Here is a 25,138-nt window from a genome sequence, read left to right on the forward strand (position 1 = left end):
CTGAGCTTTACCAAACGGCACCAAAAGCAGCGGACCTTGAGGATTTGGTTGATTTTCCAGCAGCAAGTGAAATGAAAAGCCTGGCAGACCGTATCCAGCCATCCCAGAGGCAGGTTGCGTGGAGGTGCCGGGATTTTTTGGGGGGAGCTGCGATGATAGGGTGGGCGGAGGGGTAGGGGCAGCAGGTACCCTCGGTTCTGCCTCCCGAGGAGGGGAGCGGCGCATCCTCCAGGGAGTGCCCGGGGATGGGGGAAAGCGGAGCATCCTCCCGGGGGCGGAAAGCGGAGCATCCTCCGGAGGGTCCCGAGGGAGGGCGAGCTCAGCATCCTCCGGGGGCATCCCGGGGGTAGCCCGGCGCTGCGTGGAGCGGCGGGAACGCATGCGTGCGGTGCGGGCTCTCCCCGCCGGTGCCCCCCCGGTCTCGCCGCAGGAAACCGGCTGGCGGCCGCGGGCCGGCGCCGGGGGAGGCGAGGGGTTAACCGGGGTGGGGGCATCCCGGGCCGAGAGGTGTGAATTCCGCCCGCTCTCCCCCCTGCCTCCCCCCACGCCGCCGCTATAAGAGCGGCCGGCGCGGGCTGGGGGGAGCCACTGCGGCGGCTCCTCCTCGCTGGAAGCCCCGGCGCTTTTGGCTGCCCTTTGAAGTCGGAGAGGGAGAGGGAGGGAGGGAGCGTCTGGGGCCGCCGCTGCTCCGCTCCGCTCCGCGCCGCCGCCGCTCCCGCCCCGGCTCCGGAGCATCGTCCTGCCCGGCGCTGCCGCCGCCAGGTACGGCCCGTCCTGTCCTTTCCCATCCTGTCCTTTCCCATCCTGTCCTTTCCCATCCCGTCCTGTCCCGTCCGTCCCATCCCGACCCCGCGGAGCCTTGAGATGGAGCCCCGCATCCCGCTCCGCATCCCGGCCCCGCATCCCGGCACCGCATCCCGCTCCGCATCCCGGCCCCGCATCCCGGCCCCGCATCCCGGCCCCGCATCCCGGCTCCGCATCCCCGCCCCGCATCCCGGCACCGCATCCCCGCCCCGCATCCCGCTCCGCATCCCAGCCCCGCATCCCGCTCCGCATCCCGGCCCCGCATCCCGGCTCCGCATCCCCGCCCCGCATCGCCCTGCGGCTGCCCCGCGATGCTGCTCGGCCGCATCCCTCCCCCGCTCCCCTTTCTTAATTTTCCCTTCATTGAAGCACGCAGCTCCCAGCGCCTGTAGGATAAACTCCGAGCGCGCTCTGGTATTGGCTTCGAGTCAGGAGTGTCTGGGAGCTTTAATGAGAACCAAGTGTAAGGCGAGGCTCAGCCACCTGTCCGCGGGATCCCCGGCCAAGCGCTCCGGGCTCCCATTAATCAATGCATCTGCCTCTTGGAAAGTCTCTTTTGCATGCTGCACCTCTCCCCCAGGGCGATTGCAGAGCGGATTTGGGGACCTGGGAGCCCTCTGGTAATTTTTTTTTTCTAAGCGGGGCTGGTGTTGCCGGCAATTCCGCGATTTCAAAACCTTTGCAAGGAGGAAAAAAAAAAAAAAAAACCCAAACAAAAATGAGTAGGAAAGAAGCTCTTTATATTGCAGGTCTGCAGTCCTGCCCTCTCTCCCCAGGAGCAGCACCTCTCCCACCCCCCTGCTTCCCAAAGATAGTGTCTAGCTGCTTTTCAAGGGAAATTAGCTTAGGGGAGGATATTTTTTCTTTTCTTTTTCCTCACAGACATGAGCTGCTTTGATTGCCTGGAAGCATGATTTCCTGAAACCTGCTCCTTTCTGGCTCTTGCAGGGAGGTTCACAATAAAACGTATTGTGGTTTTGAGCTGGGTTTTATTTAAGAAAATGCCATTCTGGGTTACTCTCTTTCATGAGGCAGATGGAGAAAGAGATGAAAGGCTGACACTTGGGATACTTCATTTCTGCTCTTTAATTGTGGGTCGTGTCTTTTCTATAAGAACAGGCGTTTTCCCTGAGAACTGAGGGGAATTGGAGTGGAATAAATTTAAAAATGAGGAATAATGGCTGTTAATTGCATTTTTTTTGGTTTTGAAGCCTTTCATCTCGTTCTTCCAGGAGCAGTCCTGTAAATGGGGATATTTAAATGCACTGCTTTTACAGATCCAGAAACACTTCTGGCTACTCACTGTGCTTCTGTGTAAGCCAGGTTCTCTTCCAAGGCAGCCTTGGAGCAGTGTCAGGTGCAGCCACTGGAAACCAGTGCAAAGTTGTGGTTTGACAGATAGAAACCGAGCTGGGGAGTGAACCTGTACCACGTTCATGCTGATATTAATTAAATAAAACTTCAGGCTGGGGTTCCTGCAGTCGCTGGTGGTCGGTGTCACTGAGCTGAGTGGGAATGATGGAGCAGAGCTCTGGAACCAAGAGCAGGTCCTGCTGCTGGTCGTGGGGCTGGGTGGGAGTTGTGCTTAGTGCAGTGTTTGGTTGCTTTCTAGGATGAAGATATCCAAGTGGAGGTGGAGCAGCATCTCTGTCAGTGCTCAGCTGCAGCTGAAAGGCACCTTGGCCCTTCTTCTTGTGGGCAACGTTGTCTTTGTCATAGCTCAGGTAAGGCTAGCAGGTTTTTGGGGGCTGTCTGGGCTTTAAAATGCTCTGATGTCTGGGATGGGAACCCTCCAGGCTCGCAGAGCTGCTCTGTGTGAGCACCTCATCTCCAAAAATTGTGAGGGCTTCTGACTTGCCTTCACTCTTTAGTATGGGCTTAACCTAAGTTGTACCTACCATGGCTAAGAGATTCACAGATAATTTTGAGGACTCTGGAGGGCCATGCCCTGCTCTTGGGTGAGCAGCACTCCTTGCTCCCTGCACTGGCTGAGCTTTCATTTACTTTGCATGCAATATTTGCAGTTCCTCTGCCCTCTGATGTGTGGTTACAAGGAGTGGGAGGTGGGGGTGCCAGGGACCCTCCTGAAGTGACAAACCTGTGCTTGCAAAGAGAGCACACGGGCTCCTCCACCCTGCTGGCACCCCCTGGCACCCTCTGACCTGCTCTCCTGCTGCAGAGGGGTTTTGCAAAGGTTTGTTGAAGCTTTCAGTGGAGCTTTTCAGCTCTGCAGCTCCCTGAATTCTCTGCGGAGCAAGAGTCAGAGAGCACCAAGAGTCTCGGAGAGTTTAGGGTTGTTTGGGAGCTCGGTTTTGCCAACTGAGCGAAACAATGAGAATTTCCTTTCCTGAGGAATCCCAAATATTGCCACTTCATTCCAATTTTGTAATGAAAACACAATTGCAAGAATGCAGGGATGGAAACCTCAGGCTTGACCTCAACTGGAGAAGGCAATGCCTGGGTCGAGTGGGGCAGGCTGGGAGGGGAGGGGTGACCTCAGTGTCCCCACACAGGCTCTGAGGGTTGGATGTGACTCCTGCTTCTCTTCCTTCCCCCGTGCTCCCAGCAGGACCTGACCCAGACGTCCAACAGCCTGGAGGAGGGCTCAGATGTCACTGCTTACTGGTGGGGAGAGTGGACCAAGTGGACAGCGTGCACCAGGACCTGCGGGGGAGGTGTCAAATCCCAGGAGAGGCACTGCCTGAGGCAGAGGTACAGCTCCAGGGGCTGGGGAGGGGCTCTGCAGCTGCCTGACCCCAAAGGTCAGCACTCAGATGGAAATGTGTCTGGGCAAACCCTGCTGGAGCAGGAGGGGGTTTCCTGAGCTTTGGGCATCCCTGCCAGGAGCACCAGCTGAGTGATGCCCCTGCTGGCCCTGCAGTCAGGCACAGACTGAGCCTGTTCTCCAGGGCACAGCAGCCCCTGGGGCAGGGCTGGTTGGGGACCCGCTGATTCCATCTGCTTTGTGCCTGGCTCTGCCTCTCTGGGCAGCGTGGCTGCCAAAAGCCACTTTGTAAACCTTGTCCCCAGGCCCTCACCCCATGACACCTCCTGGAGTAGTTGGTGATGCAGGTGACAAAGCCACAGAGACCTTTGCTGCCAGCTCCAGGGACACTGACAGATCTCTGTGTGGCTCTGCTGTGTGGACACTGACCTTACAGAGAGCAAATATATTTAAACGAGGGAAAATGATTTCTGCCCCCATCTAACCACCATTTCCTTATTCAGAAGGAAGTCAGTGAGTGGGCTGGCTAATAAAACTTGCACTGGAACATCCAAAAGATATCAGCTCTGCAAAGTCCAAGTAAGGATATCCTTTGTCTCGTTGGGAACACTCGGTGTGGAAGGTCATGTATGGCATTCCTGGGTCCCTTGGAGAGGGGACACCATTTGTCCTGTAGCTGTCACCCTGTTGCCCCTCCAAGCTGCTGGGGGTTCCCTCCTTTGGTGCCCACCACCAGTGTCTGGGCTTTGGGCATTTTGCCATAAAAACCAGAGAGTGGCTCTGGTAACAATCCCCAGGGGGTTCCTGCAGTGGGGGGAGGAAGAGGAGGAGGAGGAGGATGTGGCCTGGCTGGGGAAGGTGATGGAAACACTCCTTGCAGCTGGTGGTGATGTGCCAGAAACCTTTCCCGCACTTTGTTTCCGTCAGGATGTTAATGTATCCCATTCTAGGAGTGCCCTGTGAACGGAAGGAGCTTTCGAGAGGAGCAGTGCTCATCATTTAACTCCCATGTGTATAATGGCAGAACGTATCAATGGAAACCTTTATATCCTGGTAACAAGACATTCTTTGTGTGTTTCATAATGCTCAGCCAAATATTTTGATAGTTATGATGCTACAGCCCGCAGGAAGGCTCCTCCTCTGCTGTTTGAAAGTGGTTTTTTGGAGGCACAATCAGCTGTCTCCTGAGTTCAAAGGCTTGTTTGGCAGCTGCAGGGCAGCTTGAAAATTAAATAACAACATGAATTCATGTCTGTAGCCTGTGCTGGTCGCAGCTCCCAGGGACCAGAGGCTGCAGGAGGATGTGAGAGCAGGGGGTGATGGGCTGTGCTGGCAGGGACAGTTGGGCTCACCCAGACAAGTGTCCTTTGAGCAGGGCTCTGCCGTTTTTAGTGATATTTGGTCTCTCCCACGCCCTCTGTGTGCTCTGTCAAATGTCACTGAGATGCAGCCGGTCACTTTGGTCATCTGGGGTGAGCAAGAGCTGCAGAAACAGCTTGGGACTCAGAAACTGAGGTTTTATTGAACTTTTAGGCACTGAACTCCCATCAAAATCAAGCATTAAACACAAGCCATGGAGGAGCTTTAGAGCTGCTGGGATGCCAGGACCCTTCTCCTGAGGAGGCTCCTGAGCTCAGGTTCTTCAGATTCACTTGGATACCTTAAAAATAGAGATGGGATCAGATTCATCTTCACTTCAGATTAATTTGAGTGCCTAAAAGTAGAGATGGGATCTACTGCAATTTTGTTTTAGGGGTCTCTGTACATACCCAAGAGCAATTCTCTTATTCAGATTAATTTCCCTGTGTACCAAACCCCTGGCTCTCCAGCCTTGGCAGGGTCAGCGAGGTAGAACTTGGCCCATGAGCTTATTCTCCTTGGTGGCTTTTGTCCCTTGAAGGTGACAATTGCCTTAAACACATTTGCTGTTCAAGCTGGCTCAGCAGAGATGTTGCAGGAGTTGTTTTGTGTTTGAGCAGGCGTTCCTGTGGCTCCTGGGGGATTTGCAGCAGAATATTTTGACACTGATGCTGCTTTGCTTGGGTGTGGGGGCCAGTGGGTCTCTGATTGCTCAGGAGTTGGTGGAGACAAACACTTGGCATTGGGGTTCTGATGCAAATATGATTTTGTCATCTGTTTCCTGTGGATATTATAAAATGTAGGATTATTGTGCTGGTGGGTGCTGCCAGCCAGTTATTGTCTGCAGAAAGCAAAGGGTGAATTAAGTCCATCTTGGGTGAATGTTTATGGAAAAGTTATAATCATAAAATGCTCTGAGCTGCTATGGTTTTGAATATAATCTTACATGTGTATTTCCAACAATATATGTGTAAATTTAACTCGTGTATCAAGTGCTGCTAAGTGAACATGCATGTTTTTGTGTAATGCACGAGTCCTTGCACGGAGCAGTGCTGCTGCCTCAGTGCCTGCCCTGGGCTGGTGCTGGTGATGCCCCTGGCATCCCTAGGGCATCTCTTCCTGCCAGGCTGTGCAAAGGCTGTCACACTGTCCAAATGCCACCTCCTGCCTACCCTGAAACACAAGAGATGGCCACTTCTGAACTCTCACTGCCCTGCAGTTGTGCTGCTGTTGTTTAGCTTGGCAGAGATTCACTGGCTTGGGTAGGATGAAAGTTGTGGTGTTTCTGCTGTTTTTGAATCTCTCTTTATATCCTTTCCCCTTAGATGACTATGTTCACATTTCTAGCAAGCCCTGTGACCTTCATTGCACCACGGTGGATGGTCAGAGACAGTTAATGGTTCAGGCCAGAGATGGAACCTCCTGCAAATACACGGATTTCCGAGGGGTTTGCGTGTCTGGAAAATGTGAGGTTGTTAAACATTATAGCAAAAATATTGTTAGTAGCATTCAGAGGATCGCAGTGGGTGCGACGTTTGCCTGACCCTCAGTGCTCTGTCTGTGCATTTTTTAGCCCATTGGATGTGATGGCATTCTCTTCTCCACCCACACCTTGGATAAATGTGGAGTTTGCCAAGGAGATGGGAGCAGCTGCACCCACGTAACCGGCAGTTACCGGAAAGGAAATTCTCATCTTGGTAAGGCTTTGGGGACTGAGGGCTTGAGTTGAGAGGGCTGGGTTTAAAATGGACTCTTTTTTTTTGGTAAATTGCTTTCAGGTCTTACCAACTGCCCAGTTTCAGTTTTTCCCATGTGTTCTATGCATGTTAATGCTGCCTGTGAGTTTGGGCAGAGAAAAAACAAACAAACAAAAAAAACCCAACCAAAAAAACCAGGAAGTTTGCATAGTGTTTGTCAGAAACCAGAGGTCTCTGATGATGAGTGGTGCAAAAGGGTTATGCAAGAGGCTGGTATCTATTTTAGTCTTTTTTAGTCATTTAGCCAAAACCAGGACACTCATGACCCAGTGAGACTAGAAATAAACGACTTGTAATAACAGGAAGCTACAATATCTTGAAAGACCAGGATTTCAAAAATCGGTGTGATGTAAAGCAGCCGAACCTACATGTCCTAAATATAACAATCTAATTCAGGAATTATGATTAATGCTCTCTGAGATGGAGCAAACTGCAGGAACTTCAGTGCTGTGGGAGGACTTGTCCTGTCCCATCTCTTGTCTGGTGCTAGGCAAAGGGGAGTCAGAGGAGAAACCAGCTCCCACCTCCTGCTGGAGTTTCCTGCTGGGAATGCTGGCTAACACAGGGATCAATACTGAACCACACAACAGCTTCTCCAGCTAATAAAACCATCTGCAGATGTATTTTCTTACACCAGTTTAGATAAACATGAAATTTGTGCATGTAAGAACTGAATCCTTTCCCCCTTTTCCTCCATAAACCAGGACAAAATTCACATATTTTTTCTTTTCTATTACCAATAAACTCCTGTTTGCAGCCTAAAACACGAAGGGTTGGGGCTTTTTAATCCACAGCTCATTAAAAACGTGGGTTTAGGCCAGTGTGTTGGTTGGATTGCAGCTGTGCCTGAGGAGGGCTTGGTTCAGATCCCTGGTTGCAAAGATCCTCTCGTTAATCCGGAGTTTCCCGTAGGTTATTCCCTGGTAACGCACATTCCCGCCGGAGCGAGGGATATCCAGATAGTGGAACGGAAAAAGTCTGCAGATGTTCTGGGTGTGTATAACCTCTTGGTGCTTCCCTAGGATGCATGCCTATGCTGGCTAATGCTTTTTCCAATGCAGAGCTGGATGTAGTTTTGTCATAGAATCACAGAATATCCTGAGTTGGAAGGGACCCACAAGGATCAGCGAGTCTGTTTGCTGCAGACATGAGTTAAATCCGTAGGCAATGTAAATCCATCCACGTTGTCCAAGCCAGGCTGTTGCTCCTCTCTGCAGTCCGAGCACCTGGGCTGTGTTTGTCAACATTTTGATTGCTTTCAAGCAGAAAATGTTGGTGAATATTACTGGGATTTCAGTGGGGTGTGACAGGCCCCGGTGCTGGGTCACAGATGGACAAGTGACTTCACCTCTCTGGTGATCCCCTTAACCTTCCCCTGCCTGGGCAATGTGCAATGACAACAGCACCACGGGGATCTGACCTACAGGTGGCTTTGCTGAACTGTGGGTGACCACACACCCATCTCACGGGGGAGGTGACAGAGCTGCTCAGGAGCAGTGTGGAAAAATCCAGACTTGCCAAAGAGAAGCACGTTTGCTGCCTCAGAGGCTCGTGGCATCTGGAAGGTGGCTGTCACTTCCCTGGAAGTGTTCAAGGCCAGGCTGGATGGGATTTTGAGCAGCTTGGTCCAGTGGAAGGTGTCCTGGCCCATGGCAGGATGAGATGAGCTCCAGGATCCCTTCCAATGCAAACCATTCCAGGAGGATTCTGTGGATGAAAAAGGCTTGATGTGGTTCCTGGGCTGGCTCAGGGCAACCTGTCTTGGGCCACTGCTGGCTCAGGGGGCATCAGCTCCTGCCTTGGCCGCCTGTCAGTGCTCTCTGCAGAGCTGGGACTGTTCAGTTTTCCTGCTGGGCTGGTGCCAAGGGGGTGACAGGAGCCAGGGGTGAGTGTGAGCCACATTCCCAGGGATTTGCAATGTGGAGGGACATGTGGCCCAGAACTCTGGGCACATCCTCACGTGGTGAGTGTTGCAAACAGGTGACCAATGCATTGCCATGTAGAAGAATCCCTTTTTTTATTTCTGTGGCGCTGATTTTACCCCTGAACACACCACGGGCAGCATCCAGAGCTTTGCCCTTGCATGTGACAGCACTGACTGTTCTCTCTCCTTTGAAGCTGTGGCTGATGAAGCTGGGTACTATTTCTTCAATGGGAACTATAAAGTGGACAGTCCAAAGAACTTCAACATTGCAGGCACGGTGTTCAAGTACCGCCGGCCCATGGACGTGTACGAGACCGGGATCGAGTACATTGTTGCCCAGGGACCCACAAATCAAGGGCTGAACATAATGGTGAGCTTTGACTTCTCATGTTCTCATGGTGAGGAAGAGAAAATCCACCTTGCATGGAGGAAGGGGTGACCTTGGGAGCAGAGTCCTGCCATGCTTCACATGAGGAGGGGATGGGAGCAGTGACTCTGCCCAGTTCCTCACCCAGCCCTATTTTGCTTGTGTCAGTGCTCTTGGATTCAGGCAGGGTTGTGAGTGGTGAATGTGGGCTTGGTAACTCCTCTCTGCAGGGAGAAGATGCCTCAGGCACTGTGAGGGGATTTCTCCTCTGCTCCTTGGCATTTTTATCCAAGTTACCTGGCAGGAAAAGCAAAAATAAGAAACTGGGCCAGAGAGCTTAGACAAGTGCATAAACCTTAAACCCCAATTCTTTCTCAAAAGCAAACCGTGTAAAACCAGGTATTTGGAGAAAAGTCCCTTAATTTTCTTCTGGGCAGCCAGCCAGAGCCCAGCTCCTGACATCTTCCATGTAGCCCCAGGTTCCTCTGGAAGGGGAAGGGATGGTTGCTTGGGTGCTTTGAAAGTATTAGACCACTATGAGGCTGTCTCAGCTGGGAGTCCCCAGCCCCAGGGGGGTTTAGCAGCTGCAGGGGAGGGTGTGCTCCTCATAAAGCCACAAAAAGTGGCTTTGAAAGTGATGGTCTTGTGAAGTGGCTGCCCAAGCCTCCGGTCACTCAGTGGCCATGGAGGAAGTGTGACCTGTGGCTCCTGAGCTGGGGTTAATCCCCACAGCAGCATTGCCAAATAACCTTTGGAAAATGGTGCAGGGCTCCAGCAGGAAGAAGCTGGCACTGTGAAGGAAAACAGACTGGAAATAGCAAAACAGCAAAATAGATCCTCCCCAACTGTCAGGTCCAAGATGAATCCCATGCTTTACGTGCCGCAGTTACTGATAATAACTTGATTTCTTTGCTAGGTCTGGAATCAAAATGGCAAGAACCCATCCATCACGTTTGAGTACACCCTCCTGAGGAAGCCACACTCAAAGAATCTGCAGCCCATCTACTACACCTTCTCCGAGTCGGAGAGCGAGGAGAGCCGAGAGCTCAATGGAGACGTGCCACTGGGCTTTATCCAGCCCAATGCAACCTATTTTGGGAAAATCTCCAGGGAAAGGATAGACTTGGAGAACCAGGTGTTTGGAAGGCAGGACACCGAGGAAGATTTAAACTTGAGCAAAGGTCAGGAAACCAATGAGGTCTATGAAAGAGCAGAAACAATTGACTGTGAGCCAAAACTGAAGGGCAAACAACCCCAAGGTAAGGAGGAGACTTGGGCCTCACTGTTCTGCTTCTCAGAGCTCTTGTTGAGAAATGCTCTGTTTCTACCTCTGGTGGTTCTGCTGGTTTGTGTTTTGGAAACCTCGGAAAGTTCTTTAAAACATCTCTGCTCACAAATCCTCTTTGCCCTTCAGATTCTGGTTTCTGGTGGGGGCGTGTGGGGGGTGGACACCGGGTGAGATCTCCCCGCTGGTGCCCTGCTGTGCTTTGCCTCATGCCAAGGACAGGAGGGAGCCCTGGGTGCACAAAACTCCCCATCACAACATCTTCCATCACCTCCCACTCCTCCAAAGCCCCCAGCAACTCCTTCCCATTTGAGTCCCTTGGGCATCCCACCCCCAAAGTGCCTGGAGCGCCTTCCCAGCATGGCTGCATGGGCTGTGGGGCCAGGAGAGCACCTTCCTTTCACCTCTGCTATTGCTTTGGGCAGTGCTGGCGGGTGCTGAGCTCCCCTCTGGCCACACCACAGTGGGATAAGCCCCCTGGAGAACCCCATGAGATTCCCCCTCCCCTTACCCAACCCCTGCCTCTCGCCCCCCGTGCGGCTGCTCAGGCTCCGGCGCGTCCCCGCTGCTCCGGGCTGCTTCTCCCTCCCAGCCTTGATGCATTTTGTGGTTGTCACTGTGGTTTCCCCCCTGTTGGCTCCAATCTAGATTCAAACGTAACCAGGTCTACTTACCAGACAGACCATGGCGACAGCTCCAGGGAGTTCCTTCTGGAGAACGCCATCACGGACAAGCTGCTGGGCAAGACCTCGGACTCCAAGGAGCTGCTGCTCAACATGACCATGAACAGCATCTTCGCCCAGGGAGACCCGACCAACGTGGTGGGGTCACCCATTGACAGCCTCTACGTGGACTACGAGGACAGCGATGGCCTCGTGACCTACTCGGTCAACAGCACCTTCATGGAGCTGAGCAATGGCAAAGCCACCAACGCCTCTGCAGAGACGTTCCCCAACGCCACCGTCACCATGAGCAGCCCCCAAGGGAACAGAACCCACAAAGCAAGGTAGGAGACGTGCCTTTAATTACAGTCAATCCAATTTATTGCTGTTCTCGACTCGTAATAGCCCTGTGCTCAATGCATGGTTTCCATCTCTTTGGAAGCAGGAGGTAAGTGGGGGTGGGATGGTGGAAATGTTCTGTTGGGAGTTAATTTGGAAGGAAGGGCCAGAGGTTTGGGAGCAGGAAGTCACGAGAGCATTTAGGCAAGAGGAAATCTTGATGTTCCCCTCGGTGGGCATGCTGAAGTCCATGCTGATGTTTGTCAGCTGGGGCCTTGCTCTCTGCTGTCACAGCTTCTTGTCAGAGCCATGGCCAGGAAGAAGCCTCTTCCTTTTGCCTTCTCTTGACATCCTGCTCCTGTTCCCCAGCCCCTTCCTCCGAGTTCTGATGCAGCAGAAGTTGGTCCTGGCCCCTTTCCACCCACCCTGTTGAGTGCCACCCATGATCCTCCTCCCTTGGGATGGCAGGAATATGCTTCCAGCAGCTCCCAGGCATGGCCCTGCCACCGGGAGCTCCACTGCAGGTCCTGCAGGAACAGCCTGGATTTGTTTCTCAGCAGCTGCAGAAGCAGCTCAGGGAGTCACAGCTTGGTCAGGAAAATCCAAACTCTGCAGCAGCAGCTCATTGATTGATACTGGGACCATCACCTCAGGGCTCCTTTAGATGGCTGGCTTGAGTGGAAGTGGGGAGGTAAAGAAAGGCTTCATGTAGCTACAGCAGCAGGTTTTGCTCTGGGGAAGGGTGGAAGGAAGTTTTGGGTAGGTGCTGATCCCCAAATCTTGTATCTGTCAGCTTTTGAGATGTCCCAGGGCTCTCTGGGGAGCAGCCTTGATTCCCAGCCCAGAACTCATTCCCATTGTGGCCACATGGGGACTGAGATGGGGCCAGTGCTCACAGCAGTAATTAGCCCACCAATTAGCCCTCCTTCATGGTCAGCCACACACGGGAGCTCTCCCTGGGCAGCTTGAGCTGACACTGGGGCCTCAGGAGTAGCCAGGTGTGGATTTGGGTCCCACTGTGCATCCCCACAGCACCCCAGATCCCCCTGGATCTGTAAAACACGGGATAAGATGCTGAGCTTGAGGAGATGCAAAGCCCTGAGCTGATGCTCCCTCTGGTTAGAGTTTGCTGGATTTACCCACAACTTCCACTACGTTATGCTAAAGACACTCATGCTAAAGCAAATGGCCATGCAGCCAAATGGATCAACGAGCTTCTTAATGATAACAACATGAAAACGTTGCCAAGGGCTTGAATCTATCATCTCTCCTCGTGGCTTGGCTTGGGAGTGCTGCCTTCAGCTGCCAAAGCAAGCATTGCATCCTCTCTGACAGAGAGGGCAGAGCCCTCAGCTCCCCTTGCCCTGCCCTGGGGCAAGGAGGGGACTGCCCTGCCCCTTGGGGCTCCCCTGGGCCCCATCACACTCCCTGTATCCCCTCAGCTGCTGCCCTGCACCCCAAAACTCTACCCCAGCAGCTGTGAAATGGGGGCAGTGCTCTCCTACCTCCTGGGAGTACAGGGAGCTTCAGCCCTCAGAGCAGCTTGGCTTTTACAGGACAGTCAGAGAACTCCCAAAAGCTCAAGAAACAAATGCATGGCTTTATTATTTAGCTCATAATAAAGAGGAAAATTAAAAGAGAAATGCCCCCAGTTTTGCTGGACAATGGGCTGCTGTCTGCATTGAGAGGAGAACAAAGCAACAGTTTTGTCTTTGCTGGAAATGAGCTGCCCTGTGCCCAAATGCCTGATTCCTCTGGAAAGATCTTGTCCCTGGGACCTTGTCATGCATAGAAGCTCTTTATTTAGGATCACATTCACTAAAGGGACACTGTTGAAAGATTTTCTGTCCTCAGATGTGGGATAAAGCTTATTTTGAAGAATTTCTCCTTTTAAAGACTGAGGAGGCCTGGTCACAGGATAACTTGGTGTTTACTTTGGTGCCTCGGAGATCAGGGGATAGACTGAAGGATCTGGGTAATATTTGCAGGCAAATTAAAGTACAAAAAGCAGATGTTGGCTATGTTTTAATGACAAGTGTCATTTGTGAGCCCTCTCCTGGCTGGGTGGCAGCTGGTGGCACAGGGATCAGGAACTGGTGTGGGTCCCCAGGCAGAGCTGCTGTGGCAGATAAAACACTATTTATACTGAGATGAGGTTGTTATTTTTCCACCAAAAAAAAAAAAATAGTCACATCCATTTCAGTTCCATTTCAAGCGCAGGAAGCAACCATTTGCCAAACTGACAGAGGCAAAATCAACAGGGAAAATGAGATTGTTGTTGTTTTTAATCCTTCTGGAGGCTCAGTGCTGGCGGTGGAAGGAGGGTGGGTCGGAAAGGAAACGGCTGGATTCTCAACAGTGTCCTTTTCAAGGTTGATTTGATAGGCTGGACCTCAACTTTTTCTTACAAACAACTAAATAAGGCAATTCCAGAGCTTCTGCTGCCTAGAAATCATACAAGCTGCATATCCTGCCAGGCCAGAGACAACTGGATGTGAGGATACAACCTTGTACACTATTCCAGTGTAGCTGTTTCAAGGGTTTGGACAAAGGTATGAGAACAGAACCGAAGCCTCTTGTTGTAAAGGTGCAGTATCCCTGAGGTGTTCCCCCCTCCCAGCATGGGGAGCAGCTGCAATTCCTGCTTGGATAAATGGTTTTTGCTCACACCAGGCTGACTCTGTTACTCCTGTCCCCGTGGCATTTTGTGTTTGAGCACAGTGTGGAGCTGAGAGATGCAAATTCCCCACTTGACATCCAGCAAAATAAATCAAACCAAAAGCAGAGTGGCAAAATCATTGGGCTTTGAGGGGCGAGCTCAGAAACTCCTGTGCTGGCTTTTGGAGATTGGAGCAGCCGAAATCTCTGCTGCACTGAGCAGCACGAGTGGGTTTGCCCAGCCCTGGAGACACAGGGGAGGAGATACTGCACCTTTAGTCACTGTGTGCCGAGGGCCAGGTGTATTTGAGCAGAAAATGCAAACTTTTGTTAAATTCTGAACTGTTTCTACTTGTGGGTATTTTTATCCCATTCTCTCTATTTCTAGACAGTGGAAGCTCTGCCTCTAACCGGGCTGGGGATTCTACTTGGGGCTCAGGACAGGTATGTTGTGAAACTCAAAAAAATTAAAAATTGATTCAAACAAACGAACCTCCCAAAAAATCAGAACAACCAAACCCAACCAAAGCCAAACCAAGCACATCCCCTCCCAAACCCACACCCAACCGAACTGCAGCCAGATGTGTGTGTCTGTCGTGGGCTGTCACTGCTCGCCTTGTAAATGCCTTTTGTTTTTGTTCTGTTTTGTTTCTTTCTTTTTTATTTTGTTTTGTTTTGTTTGCTTATCGCTAGAAACAGATTGAAGTTGTTAAGAAAGGGCCAAGGTGTGAGTGCTGCTGACATGTACAGGTGGAAGCTTTCCTCCCATGAACCCTGCAGCTCTACATGCACCACAGGTAGTTATAAGAAGCAGCCAAATTCTGCACAACCTGCTGAAATCACCTGGTGTGTGAGTCCATTTTCTGTCTGTTAGGGATGGGAAGGAGCTGGTGATGTTTAAGGGATCTTGCTTTAGCTCTGCTGTGCTTGGGTGCAAAGGTGGGGAGAGGAGCTGGGGGCTGAGCATGCAAACCCCACCGAGCTCTCAGGTGTGCTGAGGACCAGGAGGTGGTGCCCAGCGTGTCCATCATCCCTCCAAACACCCTCCCTTTGGGAAGCTCTGAGCACTGCCTTCACTTCCCATCACTTTGCGTCCCCCCTGGGGCTCAGCGGGATCCCCAAACCTGTCCTGAGCCTCCTGTTTACCCCCCCACTTCCTCACCTTTTTGACAGCTTCAAGGGGTTTGAAAAGCTCAGCTGCTTCCCTGCAGAGAGAAATTTTAAAGATTGTTCAGCTCTGGCAGGAAGCACAATAGCATTTGGCTTTTTGATTATGTTTTGTTTCTCCCACTCCTTCTACCCTGGAGCCTGAGCTTGGCTGCGAGGGTGTAAATCTGGAAGAGGGACAGAGATGCCAGGGGTATCAAAACTGAGCCTCTATTCTTCAGGCAGAAATTCCCTTTTTTTTTTGCATTAATTCCTCCCTTTTGGTCCCCTGAAAAGCTTCAAGGCACCTGATCTCCTCCCTCACCCCTTGGTTAGGGGGTCCTGTTGATCCCTGGGGATTAATCAGGCGTGTGGGTTGTGCACTTGTCTGTGCTGCCCCTGAAATTATCCAGACCCTGCAGTGCTTCTGGAATTAAAAAGAGGGAAAGGAGTGGGAGAGAGGAGTTTACAATCTCAGAGACATCTCTTAAAAGATCAAATGCAAGGATTTTACATTTTAAGCATTTGCTCTGGTCCAGCAGCCTCGTGCCTGCAGCAGGAGCTTTGTGAGCTGTCCCTTTCCCCAGGATCCCGTCCATCCACGTGTTCTGGGACATTTTTGACTTCTTTGATCCCCTCTGAACAAATTTCTCCCTTGGCTGGGCCAGCCTGGTGTGCCCTGGTTTGCAGCAAGCCGAGAGAGGTTTAACTCAAATTTCTCCTTCCTCGCTGCCTTTTCTCACTGACATATCGCAGAGAGGCGAGGCCGTGTCAAGAGCTGTAGATCTTTTTTTAGTTTCATGTAAACCATATGTTCCCCAGAGCTGCAATTCTTGTTACCTGTAGCCAGAGCAGCCTCCTGGTCCCCAGCCAGGTCCCAGAATGGACTTCCCAACATTTACTCTGGCACGGGAGGCTGTGGGGGAAAAGGTCTCGCTCTGACGGCACCGGCTGCCGCTGCCTTGCAGGGGGAGCAGGAGGGGCAGCACCTTCCTTGCCAAATTCCCAGGATCCCTGCCTTGGCCTGGAGTTCTGGATGCACCTGGGGAGCACCTGGTGCAAAGGGATGGGTAATACACAGGGAGAGTGGGGGATGGAGAGGGTTGGGGACCTTTTGCTGTCGCCTCCACCCACCAGGCTGCCAAGCAGACTCGTGGCCCTGAGTATTTCCTATAAAAATGTGTTAGTCATATATTGGTTTTGGTGGCAAGCCCTGGTAGGGGTGGCTGTGCCCTCCTCTGAGCTGGCCAAACTCAACCACACTGCTCAGATTGGTGGGGTGGCCACTGTGATATTCCCTCCAGCAGCACCCATGCCACGGGACAGGAACTCCAGCTTCCTGCTTGCCACAGGGAGGAAGTTTGGAGAAATGCAGCTATAACCAGAAAAACAACAACAACAACAGAGTTAGGATATGCAACTCACCAAGCACCCTGCTGTGTGTGTGTGTGCTCTCTCTGACCCCAGGAGTGATGTCCACCTATGCCATGTGTGTTCGCTACGATGGGATCGAAGTGGACGATACCTACTGCGATGCCATGACCCGGCCCGAGCCCATCCATGAGTTCTGTGCTGGGAGAGAGTGCCAGCCAAGGTACTGCCTGCACGGGGCACTCCTGGAGTCTCTGTGCTTCCTCTGCCCTGGATGGTTTTTGGGGGGAGGGTTGGTGTGGGTTTGGGGGGCAGCAGGGATGGCTCATAGCACCCCCATCCTTCCTCCCTTAATTCCATCTGGGAAGCAGCAAGAGTTTCCTCCTGAATGGATTTGGGGGGCAGCAGGGATGGTTCATAGCACCCCCATCCTTCCTCCCTTAATTCCATCTGGGAAGCAGCAAGAGTTTCCTCCTGGGTGGATTTGGGGGGCAGCAGGGATGGCTCATAGCACCCCCATCCCTCCTCCCTTAATTCCATCTGGGAAACAGCAAGAGTTTCCTCCTGAGTGCTTTAGCTCAAGCTGCCAGGTTAAAAATTCCATAAATCCTGGCAGAGTTAGCAGCAGGGGCTCCCAGCAAGGCCAGCTTTGAGCAGTGCAGGATCATCCTGCCCTGCCTGGCACATGGAAAACGTGTGAGTGAATTGGGTGGAGGGGCTGGGCTTGCAAACTCTGCCACAAAAACCCAGCCCTGTGATCCCTCCAGCATCCCAAACCTCACTGAGGTTTGCTTGTGCTGGGGCAAGAGCTGGTGCAGAGAGGAGCTTGTGCTGGAAGTCCTTTGGAAAGTTTTCCTTCTGATGTGGCTCTTGTTCCAGGCAGTGACCACAGGCTGGAGCCAGGCTGTCCGGAGCCACTCTGCAGCTCTGGACAACTCCAGCTGTGCAGGCTGGGAGGAGTGCAGGGCACAGAGGCTTTGGGCAGGACAGACCCATGTCTGGCACAGGGAGGGGTTTGTCCCACTCTGGTCCGTGCTGGAGCAGCCTCTCCTCGAGTCCTGTGTGAAGTTTTGGGTGAACCATAGGAGAAAGTGATAAAGGCAGGTGGTGAAGGGTGTGAAGGAGCCCTACAAAGAGCAACTGAGGTCACTTGGCTTGTTCAGCCTGGAGGAGACTGAGGAGAGACTTCATTGCACCCTACAAGTTCCTCACAAGGGGGCACAGAGGGGCAGCACTGATTTCTTCTCGCCAGTGACCAATGTCAGGACCCACAGAACGGCTGGAGCTGTGTCAAGATTTAAGTTGGACTTCTCAGGGAAATGTTCTTCCCCCAGAGGTGCTGAGCACTGCCCAGGCTCCCCAGGGAATGGCACAGCCCCAGAGCTCCAGGAGTGTTTGGACAACGCTCCCAGGCACGGGGTGGGGTTGTTGGGGGGCTGTGCAGGGCCAGGAGCTGCACTGGGTGATCCCTGTGGGTCCCCTCCACCTCAAGGCATTCTACTCTATGGCTGTGATGGTGTCAGACTATGGGAGGAGTAAAAGGAGGAGTAAATCCAGGGATCCACACCCTGGAATGGTGAGAACAGGGTGAAGTACCAGCCCAGCGATGCCAGGGACCAGGGATGGCTCCTGGAGAGTGCTCAGGTGACTGTGAAGGAGGACAGGTAGGACATGGAGTAGAAGATCTCCTGGAACCTCTCGTGTTAGGGCTGAGAGCCAGGGCAGGCTGCAGCTGAGGCAAGAAAAATGTGGGGAGGTGAATGGTGCTGCTGCAGGGAATGCACCCACCCTGAGGGCATCGTGGGGACTGGAATCTCTGTTTGCTGTCAATTTTTAAAACAAGCATTAGGGTGCCTTTTGTTCTAAGATTCCCCTAAAGCTGTCCCTCCTTATGGCTGTGCTGTTCCAGCTTCAGGGGCTTGCACTGTGAGGGAGAAGAGCTGCTCTGTGATTTACCAGTGCCTTCAACTGGGGAGCACTGGGAGATCATGGGGTAGCCATCAGCTTCCTCCTGAGTGCTTCAGCTCAAGTTACCAGGTTAAAAATTCCATAAATCCTGGCAGAGTTGGCACCTGGGGCTCCCAGCAAGTCCAGCTTTGAGCAGTGCAGGATCACTTGGCAGCACTTGGGCAGACAGGAAGATGCTTGGGCTGGCAAGGCTTTTCGAGGAAAAAGTGTTAATTTTGCGTGATCTGGATGGGGAAGACCTTAGTTTCATTTCCCTTCTGAAGTTAGGTGACACCTCTAAATGACATTTCCAAGTGTGTGACATCTCCTTACGGCTGCTTGTTGTGCCTGGAGCCCCAGATGGGGTGTGAGGCTCGGGGGCAGCCAGGGCTCTCTGCTCAGAGAACAGCAGCAGTGGGAACCTGGGGGTTGCCCACCTCCAGAGGAGCTGGGAATTCTGATCCATTCCGATTTTTAGCTCATTCTTTAGTTGCTATAATACTCCTGTACTGTAGAAAACTTGACCTTTTATGTTTTTTTCCTTGGATTGCAAGCTGCTCCTCTCTTGTCAGGGCAGGGGTGGCAGGGGACAGTAAAGGACAGGCGGTGCTTGGAGCAGATCCCAGCTCTTCCAGCCTGTCACTTGTGCTCAGCAGAGTCAGACTGATGGTGGGACACGAGCGTGTGTCCCACTGGGGCTCGGGCAGATCCGTGTGACATTACTGCTGGCATCTGCAGGGTGATGAATGCCGTGTCCTCTCCGTTCTTCAGCTGAGCAGGCGAAAAGGAGAGGTCAAACACGGGCAAAAAGCCTGACGGAGAAATGTGCTGGCAGAGCCCGCGGTGACAAACGCTCACTTGTCACCGAGGACACCAGGCCAGGCCCTGCCGTGCCACCCTCCCTCCTGACGAGCTGGCTTCAGCTTCAGGCACGAGCTGGGGGCTGTGGGGTGAGCCCAACATATGTTGATGCTTCCCATCCCTGGGGAAAAGCTCTGAGGAGCTGGCAGCCCGCTCCTCCCTGCAGCCACAGGGTTTTCCCCTGGGCTGCTCCACAGGGTGATGGGCTGACGCTGTTGTGGCAGGACAGGAATGAGGAGACTCTGAGTCAGAAGGCTGAGAGAGTAAAACTCTGATTTATTCCAAAGTGCACCGCTCTTTATACAGAGATTCATCCAGGCCAATTCCATTGGTCTTGTCCTGGTTGGAAAGCAAAACTAGTGAGAAACTCTAAGTCAGAAATACAATTTATTAGGAAAAGGGAACAAAAACCCAAATACATAGAATAGCACAGAAGAACCACTGACAGAGTCAGAGATACAACCTGACACTCGCTGGGGTGGTGGTAGCAGATAAGGTTCTGTCCAAGCAGTGCTCCTGTAGACTGATGGAGTTTCCCTCTGGAGGTCCAGTGCAGAGGTCTCAGCTGTTCCCCTTGGAAGAGGGGATCTCCTTGCTGTCTGCACAACTCTGCTGATATCCTTGATGGGTTGTTTGGCTCCTCCCTCTGGGCGGAGCATCTCACAATAGAACGCTGTGATCTTATCAGTCATGTGGCTAAAAGAACGGCTCCTCCTGGAGGGAATTATCTCGGATAAGGGATAAAAAAGGAATTGCAGCTCGAGGTGGTAATGGAATACACCCCAATATTATAACCTAGGGCAGGTCCTGAAGTAAAAACAAACCCACACCATTGGTGCACAGTGCAAGAACTTAACTATAAACATAAAAAACCTTATTTACATTCTTCTCCAACAGACTCCCAGGCTTCTGCCTGGTAAGAGATTTTCTGTTTCCCTCTGAATCTGAGACCCAGACTGGGCTCTGTTCCCTGCCCAGGTGGGAGACGAGCAGCTGGAGCGAGTGCTCGCGGACGTGCGGGGAGGGTTACCAGTTCCGCATCGTGCGCTGCTGGAAGATGATCTCGCCGGGCTTCGACAGCTCCGTCTACAGCGACCTGTGCGAGTCGGCCGACATCGCCCGGCCCGACGAGCGCAAGGTCTGCAAGAACCCGGCCTGCGGGCCCCAGTGGGAGATGTCCGAGTGGTCCGAGGTGAGTCCTGCTGCCCAGCTCAGCGCTGAGTGTTGGAAACGCAGGCGAACCCAATGGGAAGGAATGACGATGTCTGACTCAGTTTAGAAGGCTGAATTAGTTCTTTATTATAACTTGATGTTTCCCCCCTCTCAGCCCCTAAATTATCAGGCTAGCCCAGAGATCTGAGGATTTGAGGGGAGGAACATCAGGAGATGGGCAAAGATTTCCAAAAGAGGCTCTTACCTCGATTTGGTTGTCCAGCTCTTTTTATTTTGTGATGTCCAGGGGAAAGAGTGGGGCAAAGAGAACGAACAGGAAGGGTCAGGGGTTTATCCAGGCTCCTTGGCTCTCCACCAACCCTCTTGGGGCTGGAAGGAGGAGACCAGGGTTATCTGATCAGAGTCCCAGGGGTCCCAGGGAATGGGGAAAGGCATGTCCTGAGCGCACTGTAACAATAACTATGCTAAAATACATTAATATACTATAGAAAGGAAGATACTAAAGCTACATACTATTTTCTCTGACTCTATCTCTGTCGAAGACCACCTTAGGTCAGGGGTGGCTCCATGTGGTGAAAAAACTTCTCCTCCAACCCGAGTTTCCAAAGAAAACTCAGCAGCCTCTTGTTGTTCGGTCTCAAGGCAGTTTATTGATGTTATCTCAAAGATTTTCTTCTGGGGCTGCTGTGGTTTGCTCACAGCTCAGGCAGAGGCACACACACACCCTGACATCCTCTCTGACTCCCGACTGCTTCTTCTCTCCCTGCCCAGGGCTGCTGCTGTCTTTTATATGGTACATTACGTGTTCAATGCATCCACCTTGGGCAACACAGGGCTGCACCCAAAATGAGCAAAACAGTCATAAAATGCACAACCGCTCACGGGGTCTCTCACTTTTATAAGTCCTGCTCCATTTGCATATTGGAGTTCATTGTCCAATTCCAACTTTAGATTATGAGGTGCCATCCTGCTTGTTTTCCTCTCTTCAGCCCACGTTGTTTGTGTTCTTGGGCCTGAGATTTGGATCATTTGTACATCATTTAGTCCCCAGCTAGAGAAGGAATTGTTTTGTCTCTGCTCTCTGAAGAGAGCTCACCATCCCATAATATGAAGCTCGGAAGTACACACCAAAGCAGCACAGAATCTGAAAAATATAAAAGCTAAACCTAAAAATATAAAAAATCAATCCTCATCCGTGGCCATCCACAGCCATTGGCCTCTGAGGATACACTGGTTGCAGTAATGCACGTGGATCAATGAGCATCAATATTTTTCCCTCTAAAATGAAGCCCTGGCTCCCATTTAGGATGGGAGGCCACTGCCATTGGTCACTCACAGGTTGGGCAGGAGCCCATGGCTCAGATCTCCCCATCAGCATTACCTTGGCACCCTCTTCAAACCCAGCGTGGCAGGAAGGTGATCCCAACTCACACATGAATTACATCCTTATAAATGTCCCTTCCTCACCTCCAGTTCCTCTGCACCACACACAGAATGAAACCTTTCCCTAGCTGTGCCTTAAACCAGTCCCCAGAGCCACTGGGAGATGGTTTGGGGAGGGTTCCAGCTCATTGCTTTCCTTGGGAAAACCTGTGGAGAGGGTTTGTACCCCTCAATCCCTTCCCAAGCACGGACAGTGCTCCAGCACATCCCTGGCAAACACAAACTCATGGAAACAACCACACCAGCGCTGCTTCCTCGGGGTGCCTCTTCCCAAATCAGGCACAGACTTCATCTAAGCAGGAGCAGATGAGCTCTGAGCCGAGCTGTCCGTGGGTGCCAACCTGCCCCATGGTTTGCATCACGAGGAATATGACTCTTCCTCCTGGGAAGCTCCCAAAAAACTCCTCTTAGTCATAATTTAAATGTCTCCATTCCCCTGCAAGCTGGTGTGCATCATTTCCCTGGAGCTGACAGAGGGGCTGGTGCATTCCCTGGTGGTGCAGGATGTTTTGACTTTCCCAGCTGGTAGAGAGGAGCTCCCTGAGCACGTGCTGGAGCGTTATTTTGTCCGGCGTAGCAAACCAGAGTGGTTTATTTTACAGAAATGTGTATTCTCCTCCAGCATTTGTCAGGGACAGATTGCTTGAGACAGTGCTGGAGTAGATTGCTCTTAGCCAGCAGCAAAGCTAATCTCCTTTGGATCCCATCAGAGGTGGGGTGCCAAGTTGGCTGGGGAAATAGGCATTAAAAAAAGCACATTTCAGGGCTCTGAGGATTAACATCTCGGCACGGTGCGTCTGGGCCCTGTGCTGTTGACACTTTTCCCTGCTTTACGTTATGCATGGAGCAAATGTAATGTGTATGTGAGACTGTAGTAACTCAAATCCAGTTCTAAATAATGTCACTGGGCTGCACGGTGCCAAATTTATCCACAGCATAAAAATCTCAGTTGTGCAGTCACGGGGGGGAAAACATTCTCCGAAGAGGTGGAAAGGAGCTGGCTGTTCCTGGGAAGGAGGCAAGGGAGATCTCACCCTGTCTCTAGGTGACAGCCAGAACTGCTCAGCTCTGAGCAAACATTCCTGGAGCATTTCCCCCTTCTGGCATCACCTGTTGGAGAGCGCAGCACCTGGGCAGGACGCTGTCAAGGGGGTTTGGGGGAGTAATTTGTGCGTTTTCACTGGGTGGTTTTAAACTTTTATGTTCAATATGGGGCAAATATCCGAGGCAGCAGCTGCCGTGGTGGTGGGAGCCCGGCTGATGCCGCTGTCCCGTCCTGGCAGTGCCCGGCGCGCTGCGGGGAGCGGAGCGTGGTGACCAGGGACATCCGCTGCTCGGAGGAGGAGAAGCTCTGCGATGCCAGCGCCCGGCCCCTGGCCGAGAAGAACTGCACGGGGCCACCGTGTGACCGGCAGTGGACAGTGTCCGACTGGGGACCGGTGAGACCCGCCGTGGCCGCCAGAGTGGCCATCGTGTCCCACCACAGGCTGACTTGTCCCTGGTGCTGGTGGGGTTGGGGTCTCCATGCCTGGCAGGTCCCAGCTCCAACAAACCTGCAGGCGGCCTGTGCTGGGAGCTGACCTCAAATAATTCCTATTTTCGGCTCTCTTGGGTCACCAGTGTCACCCTGAGCCGCCCTGGCTCGGGCTCTGGGGGTGATCCAGCATCCCAGTGCTTCCCCCCTGGGCTCCTGCCTTGTGGGGGATGTGGCACAGCAGGGGTTAAACCCTGAGAGACCTGGCTGAGGGCCTTAGTGGGTGTCAAAATCCTCTTGTCTGTCTGCTGCACAGCATTCCTTGGCAATGCTGATACTCCGTGCCCAGAAATTGAACCTTTTAACTTTTTTCCTTTTTTTTTTAATTTTCCGTTTCCCCCTTTCTCTTTTCCCTTTCTCCCCTTTACTTTTCTTTTTCTTCCTTTCCTCCCTTTCACTATTTTTCTTTCCTCCTTATTTTTATTCTCTTTTGCTCTCTCTTTTTTTTGTTTTCCTCCCCCCCTGGCTTTTTCCCTTCCTGCACAATTCCATTCCAGAGACCCCCTCCATCCCAAGCTATTTTTACCCAGGTTTTGATACATCCACATCAGCTAAAAATAAGTAGTTTCCATGGCAGCAGCAGTGCTAGGAAACACCGAGAGTCTCTGCAAGAGCAACCAGGGAAACACGGGGAGCACTGGGGGCTGAATTTTAGCAGCCACTTCCTTGGTCCCCTTTGCCTTGGCCTCTTTGGGAGCCACTCTGGGGTTCTCTACTCGTGGTGCTTCCCCTTTTTCCTGTCCTGAGAGATGCTGGGTGCCGGGGCTGTGGCCCTGGCATAGGGTGCCCAGAGAAATTGTGATTGTCCCATCCCTGGAAGTGTCCAAGGATAGGTTGGACAGGGTTTGCAAAAAGCTGGGACAGCAGAAGGTGTCCGTGCCCATGGCAGGAGGTTGGAACAAGATGATTTTTAAGGTGCCTCCAAACCCAAACCAGTCTGGGATTCTGTGATGAGAAATCTGCTGGATGGACTCGCTGAGCATCCCCGTGGCTGCTTAAAGCCCCCCAAAACCCCTCTGAAATTTGGGCAGGGCGGGTGTGGGGCTGAGCTGAGCCCTGCTGGGGCTCTGTGCCCGCTGTGGGACGGGGCAGGGTCGATCCCTGGCGCTGAGTGCCCGCTGTGGGACAGGGCAGGGACAGTCCCTGGCGCTGAGTGCCCGCTGTGGGACGGGGCAGGGTCGATCCCTGGCGCTGAGTGCCCGCTGTGGGACAGGGCAGGGACAGTCCCTGGCGCTGAGTGCCCGCTGTGGGACGGGGCAGGGTCGATCCCTGGCGCTGAGTGCCCGCTGTGGGACGGGGCAGGGACGATCCCTGGCGCTGAGTGCCCGCTGTGGGACGGGGCAGGGACGATCCCTGGCGCTGAGTGCCCGCTGTGGGACGGGGCAGGGACGATCCCTGGTGCTGAGTGCCCGCTGTGGGACGGGGCAGGGACGAGCCCTGGCACTGAGTGCCCACTGTGGTTGCAGTGCAGCGGCGGCTGCGGGCAGGGCAGGATGATCCGGCACGTCTACTGCAAAACCAGCGACGGGCGCGTGGTGCCCGAGTCCCAGTGCAGCCTGGACACCAAGCCCCTGGCCATCCACCCCTGCGGGGACAAGAACTGCCCCTCGCACTGGCTGGCACAGGACTGGGAGCGGGTGAGTGCAGCTCCTGTGCTTTGGGGTGTTCCAGAGGGTTTGGGGTGGGGTGGCAGCTCTCAGGTGGCTCCTGTGCTTTGGGGTGCCCCAGAGGGGTCGGGATGGGGTGGCAGGGACACTGTCAGGGCAGTGACACTCTCAGGGCA

At 52.9% G+C, this 25,138-nt stretch overlaps 1 protein-coding gene across 10 annotated transcripts in view; it reads left to right on the forward strand.

Annotated features, from left to right (window-relative positions):
* Positions 1–395: 395 nt before the first annotated feature.
* ADAMTSL2 (ADAMTS like 2) overlaps positions 396–25,138 on the forward strand; it is a 28,595-nt gene continuing 3,852 nt past the window's right edge. The window contains exons 1-16 of one of the 10 annotated variants that reach the window (XM_072936681.1): positions 396–762; positions 2,417–2,528; positions 3,371–3,516; positions 4,033–4,108; positions 4,480–4,582; positions 6,214–6,359; positions 6,462–6,585; positions 7,558–7,638; positions 8,764–8,939; positions 9,853–10,195; positions 10,870–11,227; positions 14,580–14,677; positions 16,494–16,620; positions 20,184–20,397; positions 23,105–23,260; positions 24,822–24,992. In XM_072936681.1, coding sequence (XP_072792782.1) covers positions 2,418–2,528; positions 3,371–3,516; positions 4,033–4,108; positions 4,480–4,582; positions 6,214–6,359; positions 6,462–6,585; positions 7,558–7,638; positions 8,764–8,939; positions 9,853–10,195; positions 10,870–11,227; positions 14,580–14,677; positions 16,494–16,620; positions 20,184–20,397; positions 23,105–23,260; positions 24,822–24,992 — 2,430 coding nt within the window. In that variant the 5' untranslated portion in view covers positions 396–762; position 2,417. Of the gene's footprint in view, positions 763–2,416; positions 2,529–3,370; positions 3,517–4,032; positions 4,583–6,213; positions 6,360–6,461; positions 6,586–7,557; positions 7,639–8,763; positions 8,940–9,852; positions 10,196–10,869; positions 11,228–14,573; positions 14,678–16,493; positions 16,621–20,183; positions 20,398–23,104; positions 23,261–24,821; positions 24,993–25,138 lie in introns of those variants that run through there. The other 9 variants (XM_030287042.4, XM_030287044.4, XM_030287046.4 and 6 more) reach the window with 9 other exon arrangements.

This window comes from Taeniopygia guttata, chromosome 17, assembly GCF_048771995.1.
Source record: "Taeniopygia guttata chromosome 17, bTaeGut7.mat, whole genome shotgun sequence".
NCBI lineage: Eukaryota > Metazoa > Chordata > Aves > Passeriformes > Estrildidae > Taeniopygia > Taeniopygia guttata.